Here is a 12,234-nt window from a genome sequence, read left to right on the forward strand (position 1 = left end):
TTTTTACTCCAAACTGGTTGCCCCAACCTGCTCCAGCATGTTTTGTTCTCTCTGATGTGCCACAGTTTTCCATTAAGTTGTCATTTCTGCAGCTATGTTAACAAACTCTACTAGAGACTAAACTTAAGGTTATGTTCGGGAGCTTTAGATAATGCAGGAAATGTTTTTCCATTTGTCTAGTTGTGAAAGTAACACTGAGCAAAGAGCTGGAATTTCAGCAGTCCTAAACAGCTTAAGCTCTGGCTCTTTAAAACATTTTTCATTCTTTTACTTTGTTATAATTGAGTAGAGTTGACTTCAGAGTTGAAACAGCTGAAGACTTGGCGTGATACTGTGTGTGTATGGTGTTAAGCTAGTTTGGGGAGATGGTGGATGACTTGCCATACCTGACTGGTGTACAGTTGGTATTGATTTTAATGAGAGCGCTTGGGAGTCTGTGGTAATAAGCACAATGGATCTTCTCTTCCTGTCCAGACGCTAATAGATCTGTAAAATAGATTTCCTCTGATAGAAGACTGGAAGGCAGTGTTATAAATTACTCTAGAGAAGTAACCAAAAGTGGGAGTCCACGTAAGGGTGCATTCTGCACTGCTGTTGCCTTGCAGAACGGAGCTGTGTTTGTAGCTATAGAGCCTAGAGATGTTTTGGAACAATGTATACACACACGAGGAGGGCCTTTAGTGTGAAGATAGACTGTTTAACTTGTTTAATGTTACATTTCTGTGTGACTGCTAATTAAAAAAAGAGCTGGCTGAGTGGGAGTGAATGGAAAAAATTTTTATCATTATAAAAATGAAATGACCAGATAAGCTCTTGTTGTTTTATTATTTGTATTTAACCATACCTGTTTTAATTCCTCCATATAAAAATGCTTAATATTAAAAAAAAAAAAAAAAGAAAGTATTTTTCATTTCTCCCTCTGGTGTTTTCCACCTTTATCTTTTGGGTTAGATCAGAGTCTTATGAAAAGCACTTTTATCTTATATATTTGTATATTCTATGAAGTACACTCTCTTCTATTTGATAGGATTCTCTATTCTGATAGTGTGCATCTGAACTGTTTTTATTTTACTTAATAAAAAAGGGAATGGATAAAAAGCTCTGTTTTGTTTACTTTTTCTCCCATTTGTGCAGCTTCATGGAGATCTCTTAGTATTCTGTTCGGTGCATTAAGAACTGAAGGGTAGAAGTTCCAACCCTGCCCCAAGGAACTTGCAATCTAATTAAAAACATATGAGATTGCATTCTCAGAGCTTAGCGGAGCCGTTTCACCTTTTTGGACTATGTGTTTGTGTGCAGTCAGCAGAGGACCTGAGTAACAAATTAGAAGGTGTAATGCATTTGATAATCAGTTACAATTATCCCAGTAACATATACTCTTTGTCAGCAGACCTCTCCTCTTGTTGGAGAGTATGAGCCTTTTCATTAGTCTGTTTTGGGGGTCACACTAAGCAATATTCTCAAAATTACCTGCATCCCATGAAATGACAGTAGAGATTAAATGCTTGCATTCCTTCCTTGGGAGCTATTTAGGAACCATTGAAAATGTAATTCTCTGTACAGAGAGCTTCCAGCATGTTGAGATTATAAATAAGAATTTTACCAAAACAAGCCTGTTGGAAAGTAGAGACTGATAATAAGAGTTTTGTATTTTTTTTAATTTCCAAGAGCATACTTCAGAGTTTAACTCCTTACATACCCTTCCTTGAAGTGCATGTGGGCCTGCAAATGTAAAGCATGATAATGTGGAATGGAAAGGGTAGCAATACATGGCTTGATGTTTATCAGAAGATAAATTTGTTGAATCCTTATTCCTGAAAAGAAAATATCCTTTTGGGGATATTCCCAGCAAGGAGGCTGTTTTGACAAAGTTAGTCTACTGTACAGCCTCCCTAGTCCCCCACTGTCCTGTGCTTGTGTGGTATGGGAAGATGCTCACAGGTTTGAGAGCTTATTTAGGATGCTCCTCAACTGCTTGGATTACTCGTGGGGCAGGATATCAGGCATATAATAGAGAAGGCATGAGCCACAGCCTACTGGTAGCTCATGGATCCGTTTTAGTTTAAGCTTTTAAGCACATTCTTTTTTGTTCTGCGTTTTTACTGGTGCATAGTGCAGAGGGATCCTACAGCATGACTACCTTCTAGTCATCGCAACAGTGAGGTGAATGACAATGCTGAATGAAATGCATCACACTGTGCAAATAGTATCCAGACATATCTATGTTAAATGCATAAACATTCATCTAGTTAAAAAAATTTATATATGTATGTATTGCTTATTGGAATTCATAGTGCTATGTTAGCTTCATCAGTCTGCCAGAGTTTGAAATGGCAGTGTCAAGTACTTAATAAACAGATCCACAAGTAATCTTTAAAAAGTGCTTAGAATTAAGGCCAAATCTGAGAAGCTTTGTACTTCTCAAGACATTTTTGCCCTTTTGGCTTTCATATTATGGAAGCTGCATGAAATCAGCAGGGAGTCCTAAACTCATTCTTTGATGGTATTATAAAATGCTGAAGAGCAGTGCACTTGCTTATTTCTCAGAAAGAGTGTGTCTGGCATTTATTTGCTTAGAAAAATAAAAGTTGGATTTGACATCTTCACTTTATGCAGTAAATCATCATTACTAGGCAGTGTTTAGTCTCTTAATAGTGCTACTCTAATCCTTGCTTCTCAATGGAAAATTTATGAGAAGCTCTTCAAATCTGATGGAATAGAATCAAAAAGGTAGACTCGGGGAGTATAAATCAAATAACGTCGTGTTGGTATGTAAGTAATAATTTTTTAGCTTTTATTCTCAACAAGTGTTACAATTCTCAAAATACAACTTCTGATCAAATGATGCCTTCTGTGTCTCCTCCTTTTCCTCCCCATTTTTCCCCTGACACATTGTTTAAAAATTTCCTAACATACTGTCTTTGTTTCATATTTTGCAGGATTATGACTTGAGCCAGCTCCAGCAGCCTGACACAGTAGAACCAGATGCCATCAAACCTGTTGGAATCAGGCGACTTGATGAAAGGCCAATCCATGCAGAACCTCAGTATCCAGTCAGATCAGCTGCTCCTCATCCTGGGGACATTGGGGACTTCATTAATGAGGTAAAGGAGAGGAAAAGAATTTCCTTGTAAGATGTGATAAGCTTTTATTTGTTGTTAATTGTACTCTGCATGAATAGCTGTTATGTTTGAACATAATAACTTTTTAAAACTTACTTAAACAATTAAAATTGTCTTGCTAGATAGAAGCAAATATGTTCTTTTAAAGTGCAGACAAATTTAATTAACTCATCCAAACAGAAAGGGAAGATATATCAATTGACTTCTGTACATTTGTATTAATTACATTCATAATGTGTTATCAGCCGTAACCACAGTATCTTCAAGCGGGATTATTCCATGGGTTCCTAGTAATAAATAGACTAACAAAATTATAGTTTAGCCTAAATTCATTTATTAATTCAGTGTAATTTAATAATGGAAGAAGTTCATTTTCATTTTCCTCATACATTACCCTTTGAATCCAGATAATAGTGGAAATTCAGTACCTTCAATAAGACCGAAAGAATTCCATCAAATACGATTAGTGAGCAGGGAGGGCAGCTAAATTAAATGTTACGTAAGTGCTTTTAATACTGGTTTTGTCTAAGAGCTTTAGAAGTCTTTGCATTATCTTTTGATTCTTCCAAACTAATAAAGATAAATGTAAGATTCAGATTATACCAGATAACTTAGAGTTCTGAAAGAAATACTCCTCTACAAATACTTGCTTCATTATTTCTATCATGGGTGAGTCTAAAAATCATTGGTTTTGTGGAATTTAAGATATCACAGTGCAGTGTGTTTGTTGTGCTTGCTATTTATAGGGAAACAATAATAATTTGCAACCTAAAAGACATGTGAACTATATTCTATAGATGAATAGTAGTAGTTAATTATATTCTCTAATTTTCTCATATCTTCCTTGGCAATTAGAGCTGGAAAAGTATTGTAGAAATGTTTTTGTGAATATTTGTTTTTTTCTTGTCTACCTTAAAGAAAAATCAGGCTAATATACGTAAGTCTCTCGTGTTAGCAAGCTGCAGAAAATTGATTTTGCTCCTAATAAGGTATACAATGATGCAAATTTAAAGAAACTACAGGGAGATGACTAACAAAGCATATGTAATATTCCTACTAGACAATGTGTTTTAAGAGTTTGCAGGTTTAGGAAGGAGGTGGATTAGGAAGAAATGTCTTGACAAAGACAATTTTTACATGCCTTACATTTCTAAATAATACTTCAGAAAGCCATAATATGCTTCTGGTAAATAGTGGAGCCATGGGAGAATAAAAAGCTCACATTGCTGGCCAAGACAGTACACACATAAGAATTTGTTTATGCTCTTTCCTCATCTTCCTCCGGACAGTCACTGAGTTTTCCATCCTTTTCTCTCATAGTGTAACTCACTCCCCACCTGGCAAGCAGTGGGAAAGTATTGCATACCCCTTCAATTGCTCCTCAGTACTTCAATTTCTCTCTTCCTCGCAGCAGGATTATAGCATGTTCTCTACACAGCCATGTCAAGGAATGAGTGTAATTCTCCTGGAAAGCCAGAAAGGGGCGAGAGTTTGTCCAGCCTCCTGTGATTTATAAATTGCTCAGCAAGCTGTTCTTGCAATACTCTTTCGATATGCTATATGCTCCTGGAGAGTATAACATCAGTGTGTACAGACTGGGCTGTAGAAACAGTAGGTGCTGTTTTGATTTGACCCAATATGTTTATATCACAGTACAGACAAGCAGGGAGTCATTTTCTTACTGCTCTCTGTTGTATTAGGTCAATACCTTCCTTTATGCTTAACCTTGCCCTCCACTAAAGCTCCCTCCAGCTACTGTTACACAATAAAATGATGTAAATAATGTCAGTAATTCCAAAATAAGATTAACCTTGGAAATACATATATGAAATCACAGAAAACATGGCAATTTTCTTGTTCCGCAAGTTAACTCAAAACTAATTGTATCCTCTGATTGAAAGAAACTATGTGAGGTAGACAACCATGTTTCAAGCATTATAACTTAGCTTTTTTTTTTTTTTTTCCTTATAAGGCATTGCTTTTTTAGGATTCCACAGCAACATGTCATTCTAATATGGGGCATTTCACCTAGCCTTCTTTCCAGCAGTCAGAAAGGGCCAAGGATTGTTCATGCTTGCTCTGTTGTGCCAAAAGTCTAAGCCAGTTGGAGATTTTGTTTCTCCAGAACAGTTTATCATCTTAGTTTGTGTTTTATGTTAACATTTCCCATGGAAAATGTGATTCTAAAAAAATTATTGGAAACAAAAAACAATCCGACTCTTACTGTAGTACTTACTATTACTTATTATTAAGTTTTCAGATGATCTGTGTCTGGAGTATAAACATTCAGGCTGTACAGTTTTTCAAACTCCTTTCAGAGCATTCCGCCTACAGTTCATTGTAAGCAATTCTGGAAATAGTACACCCAAAATGGTAAATTCCTCTCAGTTTTACTTGGAGTAAATGGAAAAAAATCTCTGGTAAAACCTTGGCAAAGTACCAGATGTTTCTTAGGACAATTCATATAAAAGATGCGTTGAGCTGTGGAAACAAGATAGTGAGATAAGAAAGAGCAAAGTTAATATTCCCTACTTTACATCCAGATTCAACATAGTTAGACAAAGAACTTTCTTCCACTGTAACTACTGGTGGCACCATAACCTTTTGCTTAAGCAGCTCTAACCCCAATCCATCTGCAAAACACACCTGATCACTCGCTGAGCAGGGAGGCTCCCTTGGAGTTGTTGGTACCTAGGTAGCAAAATCTGTGTATTTACCCCATCAGTTTGAAAAGATACAACACTGTTTCTGGAGATCAGTCTGATCTTTTGCAGTTTGGCCTTGTTTCCAGTGATCCTGATCAGTCTGGGCTTTTGGGATGCTGGCCCATGTGCAGGAATTAATATAGTCTGTTAAATGCCCACCAGTACCTCAGACATGCGGCCAGGATTGTGCCAATTGGCTTCTGAATTAGCCCAACTTTAGATTTAAAAAAAACAAAAAACCTATAAGTCATTCATTTCAAATTTTGGAGAGTTTAGCTACCATCATCTGAAAAAGTATACGGTATTTTTCTCCTCTTTTATTACAGAGCCATAGAAACAAAAATGAAGGAGACCTAGTGGGTCATTTTGTTTCCTTCCCTTTGGCAGTAAGTTGTTTCTTGTGGTATATTATTTTCTAGTTGTCACGAGCTGTATTAAATCTACCTAACTCAATGAGGCATGCATAAGTATGAGTGTTCTGTACTGTTCTAATGACTTGTCAGTTGAAAAACAAGTTACAACTATGATAAAACCTTCAACTATTTTTGTAACATTTATAAAGTTAAGATAACACATACAGAGCTATGAACTTTCTGAAATAAGAAGGTTCCAGTGGTGCCTTATAATCAAAATGTTTTGCAGGCATAAGCAAAATAACCTCGGGGACTTTCTTGTTTTGTCTTTTTCGATGGATAGATGAATCTCTAATTTTAAGGGCGAGGGGAAAAAACTGCTTTTCTTCCAGTCCAGTGTACAATCAAGTCAGTGAAGTAAGTCATGTGTTATTAAGAATCCTCTGTAGACATTGTTTTCCATTTTGAGTTTTTTAAAACGTAACCTACAGAGTATAGAGCATAATTAACACTTAGAATAGTCAGGATTTGCAGGACAGTATAAGTTATGCCTGTTTGAAGTAGCTTTGTTAAGCCAGTTTTCAAGAACTGCCTAGGCTGTCCCTAGAAATCTTAAATTATATTGTGGTGGAGAGCTTGTGGCTAAGAATATATTTCTAATCAATAGAGGATGTAGCCTGAGGTAAATTAAATTTAAATTACAAACTAAAGGTCTCATCCCATGAGGACATCGAGGACCCTCAATTCTTTCTTAACAAGTGGTTATTGATACAATGCACCTCTAAGCAGAATAGGGTCCCTTAATGTTTTATGTTTTCTCTTGTTAAATAAAAAAACAATTTTTAGATTGATATAATCTTTCATATTTCCCTGTAGGGCTGTGTTCCTCCCTCCTCATCAAGAGTCTGTTGGATTTGATTAAGTAGTAGGATTAATGAAAATAAAAGCATTAGTTCACTGATTCTGTAATGTTTCATGTTAGTTCAGGATTTTGTGGGTTTTGCTTTCCTTGATTTCCTTTGTTTTTCCCTTGATTTGAAACAAGTGCATTGAGAATGCTACACATACTGGACAAGTATAACTTAAAATTAATCATCATTCTTCAGTCAAGGCACTGTGGTCTCTCCCTCCTCCTTATCTCCCCATTAGTGAAAGGAGCTGAGACATATGTAGAAAAGGAAGAGGGAGAAAAAGCGAGGTTGCTGCTCAGTCTGTCCTAGGTCTCAGGCTCACCTTTGAGCAAAATCAGTATAAGCTGTTCTTGGCAGCTGTTTATTGCCTTTTCAGTTGTGCCAGTACAGCAGGTTGCGGTGCCACCCACCAAAAGGGGTGGCAGAGTCAGCTGAAAAGTGGCAACACAAACCAAAGGGAGCCTCCTAGCGGGTTTCCCTGCCAGAGCTAACCTGGAGCAGCTCCACCTTTAGATGTGCTGTAGAGCCAAACAACAAAGCAGAGCACTGCACTGGCTAGGCTCAGGGAATGGGTTTAGCAGGAGGAAGTAAAACATTTCTAATATTTTCTTGTCGTATCTTAGATTGTAACTTGCCAAATACATGTGGCAGAAAACTTGGTTGTCTTTTGAAGAAGTAATGTTAGAATTAGAGACTAAGTTCAGTCATTATACTGTGAATCTGAGGAATTTTTAATCAATGAGTTAGGTGCAAACATCAATACGGAGTTGAGTCAGTACCTCCATAACATGGCCCCTAGCTATGTTTTCTGAAGGAAATGGGTTATGCAGTAAGCACAGTCTTTGAAACAATGAATTTGTCAGTGAGGTGCTATCTTATAAACTCAGCAACACAAAAACAGTTTTGTTTTTGAATGTGACCATGCTGCCAGCACCAAATTACAAAAATCCAACTTCCCCCGGGGAGGGGGGGGAAGGTAAGAGGCTGCCTACCTTCATGCCGTAGGTGGCTGATATGTATCAGAATTTCTACAGTGATGTGAGAAAATATTTTGTTCAGTGATTTTTAATAAATTAGTATCCCATGGTTGGCTGGTGGTTTCTAGGCTGGATTTGTTATAAGAAGTGCAGGGAAATAGCATTTCTTCTCCAAGCCATCTTTGTAAATGACTTTTATGCACTGATACCGGGGATTCATACCTCAGCACTCCTTATGCTCAAGCCGCATTTATTCTACTTCCCTGCCGCCTGCATTCCAGAGCATGGGAGTCTGCTGCCCCAAGGAGGCTTCGGGGTCAGACTGAAAGAGAAGATGTAAATATTGTAAGACCAGTTGCTGCCTGAGAAACAGAATTGCATTTCTACTTCAGCAGCAGAAATGGGCAGGAAGCCTTAGGATTATTTAAGACTCTGAAGCTGGACAAGGTAACCCTCCAACACAAGCTCTTGCCTTCTAAGAGCCTTGAGCCGTTTGTCCTTATAGTGGCTGTCGGGATGGAAAACTCCAAAGAGGAAAACAGCAAGTATCACCAATTATTCCGATCAGATAATTGAGAAATTATGCTTCTAATGCAGGCTATTATTAATCTGCTTGATGTTGTTGTACTACCAGAAGCAATCATTTTAAGTCCAAAATATGTTCTTGATTTCAGGTCATTAATTTGATAAATATGCTGGGCCTTCCCTCCACTGAGTTGCAAAATTATTTTAGATTCATTCTGCACACTTGTAAATGATTTTAGATAGGTGATAAAGAACCAAGCTTCTCTTCTACTGTTTACATGACATATGCTATAATTAATGGATTTTGCTATATATGTGTTTTGGGGGGGGTGGAGGGGGGAATGAATTTCAGTTGCATCACATTTACACTTAACAGTACATGTTTGAGAGAGTAAAGCAAATCTTTCTTTAAAAGGCGGGGAGGGAGAGGGCCTTAAATATTTCCAGGGAGGCAGACACAGCCCTTCAAATTATCAGGAGTATATGAAAGCTGTTCTTTAAATTAAAAAAATTAAAATTAAAATTAAAAAAAACACATGTAGCACTAGTTAAAATTAATCTAAGAGTAAGTGGTTCAAATTCCTTACTAAGCCCTAAAGAATTTTGGCAGACACACATTATCCCTGGTCAGTGGCTGCCAGCATGGAACATTCAAAGACAGATCTTGGAAAAGCATTGCTAATCTCATAGAAGAAAATGCAAGGTTAAAAAATCCAAAACACAAGAGGGCTTGCTTTACTTTTAACTTAAGGCTTCAGCCTTTTATATTCAACTTGTAACTCTTCCCAGGATAAGCATGGGTGGCCACAGAGCAATCTTCTCATATCCTACAGTTAAACTTACTCTCTAGGCCTGGACCGATGCAAGAAAACAGAGAAGAGATTTTTGTCTTGGAGAAAGGTGGTTCTTTCCCAACTTTCTCCTTGTTCAATTTGTTTTGGTTTAAATTTGGGTTACTCAGCTGTAGAGAGTAGAAATTTAAAATTACTAAAGTCCTGATATTGATGTGTTGATAACTTGAATGCTTTGAAACAAGGAAGCAAAAACAGTTATAATCAGTATGTATTTAGCTTCGATGTCTTTTTTTGTGTGTCTGTTTTTGGAAGAGCAGATGCAATCTTGTGTGTGGTTAAGACAAAGCACGTAAGGCTTAGGGCAACATATTGTATTTTTTTCTCACATCAGCCTACAGAGTTAGATAAATTTTATTGGACTATCTAAATATGGCTTTTGGCGCATACAGATGGACTGCAGTTCAGCAATGTCAGTGGATGCGTTATTGGTCATGTGAGATGGCTGTTTTAGCACATCTATGCAAACGTACCTATTTTTCCTTCCCCATCTGTCTGTTTAATCAGTCCTGTGCTGCCAATGCCTCTGGTTGTGAGCTATGTAACTCAAGCTGTATATACTTATTTATTAGTATAGTTCCCAATGCAATGATGTTCTCTTAAGGTTTTGTTAGAGCTGTATGTATAGTTACATTCATAGTGTTGAGCACTCTAATGCTGGAAACATGGCCATTCTAAAAGAAATTGAAATATGTTATTGCTGGAATAACAGAAACATGAATCCTGCTGTCTTAGTTGAAACTGAAGTGAATTGCAGAAGAACAAGAGCTTGGTTTCCTCGGGTGGTGATTGATACGTGATTACACTGAGATATTCCAGTTACATTTTGCCTCTTTCTCCAATACAGAACTTCATCTTTTTTCTCCCTCTCCTTATTTCAGGGACTTAAAGCAGCCGACAATGACCCTACAGCCCCGCCATATGACTCCCTCTTAGTCTTTGACTATGAAGGAAGTGGCTCCACTGCTGGATCTTTGAGCTCTCTTAACTCCTCAAGTAGTGGTGGTGAGCAAGACTATGACTACCTAAATGACTGGGGCCCACGTTTCAAGAAACTTGCTGATATGTATGGTGGAGGTGATGACTGAACTTCAAAGTGAACTTTGTTTTTGGACAAGTACAAACATTTCAACTGATATTCCCCAAAAGCATACAGAAGCTAGGCTTTAACTTTGTAGTCTACTAGCACAAGTGCTTGCTGAAGGCTTTGGCATAGGCTGCAAACCAATTTGGGCTCCGTGGAATATCAGTGATCCAATGCTGTTTGGAAAAAAAAATATTGAGCTCAGTTACACTTGAATTTTACAGTACAGAAGCACTGGGATTTTATGTGCCTTTTTGTACCTTTTTCAGATCGGAATTAGTTTTATGTTTAAGGCTTTAATGGTACTGATTTATGAAATGATGCATTAAAGAGACAAAATATGTTGGGGTGGGGAGGAGTAAGGTAAATCACAATATGCTTCAACATGCTTTTGTTACATCGCATTGCTTTTATTAAAATAAGGAGATTAAAAATAAAAAGAGCCCTCATGGAACAATTTTATTATCTGGGAGAGAAGACCATGAGGTTGAACAATGTACATTACTTCTAGTTTTAGATGTTAGGGGATTTTTTTCACTAAAATTCTAAAACTTATGCAGCTGGTTGCAAATAAAGGGAGTTTTCATATCACCAGTTTGTAGCAGAACTGATTTTTTTTTTCATATGCTAGAATGTTAGACACATTTTGGTCTTAATCCATGTACACTTTTCTTTTTCTTTTTTTAATTTCTAGTACTTTTTTCCCACTTCACTGTAAAAATGGTATGTGTACATAATGTTTTATTGGCATAGTCTGTGGAGAAGTGCATAAACTTCAGAACACGTGTATGTATTATTTGGACTATGGATTCAGGTTTTTGCATGTTTATATCTTTCGTTATGGATAAAGTATTTACAAAACAGGTTGCAAACAAGTGACATTGATTCAATTGTTGAACTGTAGTTAGAGTACTCAATATTTTTTTTATTTTTATTTTTATTATTTTTTTTTTTGTTTGGGGAGGGAGAAAAGTTCTTAGCACAAAAGTTTTACATAATTTGTACCAAAAAAAGAAGGGGGGGAGGGGGGAGGGCCAGCCTAATACTGGTGGCACGAGTAAATATACAGTATGTTTTGGGGGTGGGGAGGGAAGGGGGAAGGAGCTTTCAAACTGGAGAGACTTCTGAGAACAGCTTTGCCTCTGTATTGTGTACCAGAATATAAATGATACACCTCTGACCCCAACGTTCTGAATAAAATGCTAATTTTGGATCTGGTGCTTGGTTTGGCATTTTTTTCTACCTGAGCAGCCCTGATTACAGTAAATAAAGAGAAAAAGTACACAAAGTGAATTTGAATATAATGAGAACTATATGCACTTTTTTAGCATTCAGTACTGCTGAGCAGAAAATGAGCTGCATATAGCAGAAAGTTTGCCACAAATGTGGAAGCCAAGTTCCCAGGTGAAAGCAAAGTGATTGTTGACATTTCTGGGAATTCAAAGCTTTCAGTTCCATGGAAGTGGCTAGCTCTTTGGCTTAATGTACATTATCTATATAACAAAGCTGACATCATTCTTTGGCTCATTTCTAGATTGACAATTTAATGATAGTGTGATTATGGTGCTGGTCATATAAATAAAATGCAGATCCTGGCAGTTGTCTCCTGCCTGAACTTCCTTATGCTGAGCTAAAGACAAGCCCCTTGTTAACTTAGTCCGTGCCAGATCATGTCCTTCAAGGAGTGTGTTACAATTACAGAACTT

General features: G+C 37.2%; 1 protein-coding gene and 1 long non-coding RNA gene across 2 annotated transcripts in view; one reads left to right on the plus strand and one right to left on the minus strand.

Moving 5' to 3' along the window:
* Positions 1 to 11,741, plus strand: part of CDH2 (cadherin 2) — a 126,935-nt gene extending 115,194 nt beyond the window's left edge. Inside the window, exons 15-16 of the mRNA XM_067290610.1 lie at positions 2,940 to 3,104; positions 10,326 to 11,741. Coding sequence (XP_067146711.1) covers positions 2,940 to 3,104; positions 10,326 to 10,532 — 372 coding nt within the window. The 3' untranslated portion in view covers positions 10,533 to 11,741. The remainder of the gene's footprint in view (positions 1 to 2,939; positions 3,105 to 10,325) is intronic.
* Positions 5,365 to 12,234, minus strand: part of LOC106484967 (uncharacterized) — a 40,472-nt gene continuing 33,602 nt past the window's right edge. Inside the window, exons 5-6 of the long non-coding RNA XR_001292638.2 lie at positions 8,291 to 8,390; positions 5,365 to 5,603 (exon numbers count right to left, since the gene is read on the minus strand). This is a non-coding gene — a long non-coding RNA (uncharacterized lncRNA). The remainder of the gene's footprint in view (positions 5,604 to 8,290; positions 8,391 to 12,234) is intronic.

This window comes from Apteryx mantelli, chromosome 2, assembly GCF_036417845.1.
Source record: "Apteryx mantelli isolate bAptMan1 chromosome 2, bAptMan1.hap1, whole genome shotgun sequence".
NCBI classification, from domain to species: Eukaryota; Metazoa; Chordata; class Aves; order Apterygiformes; family Apterygidae; genus Apteryx; species Apteryx mantelli.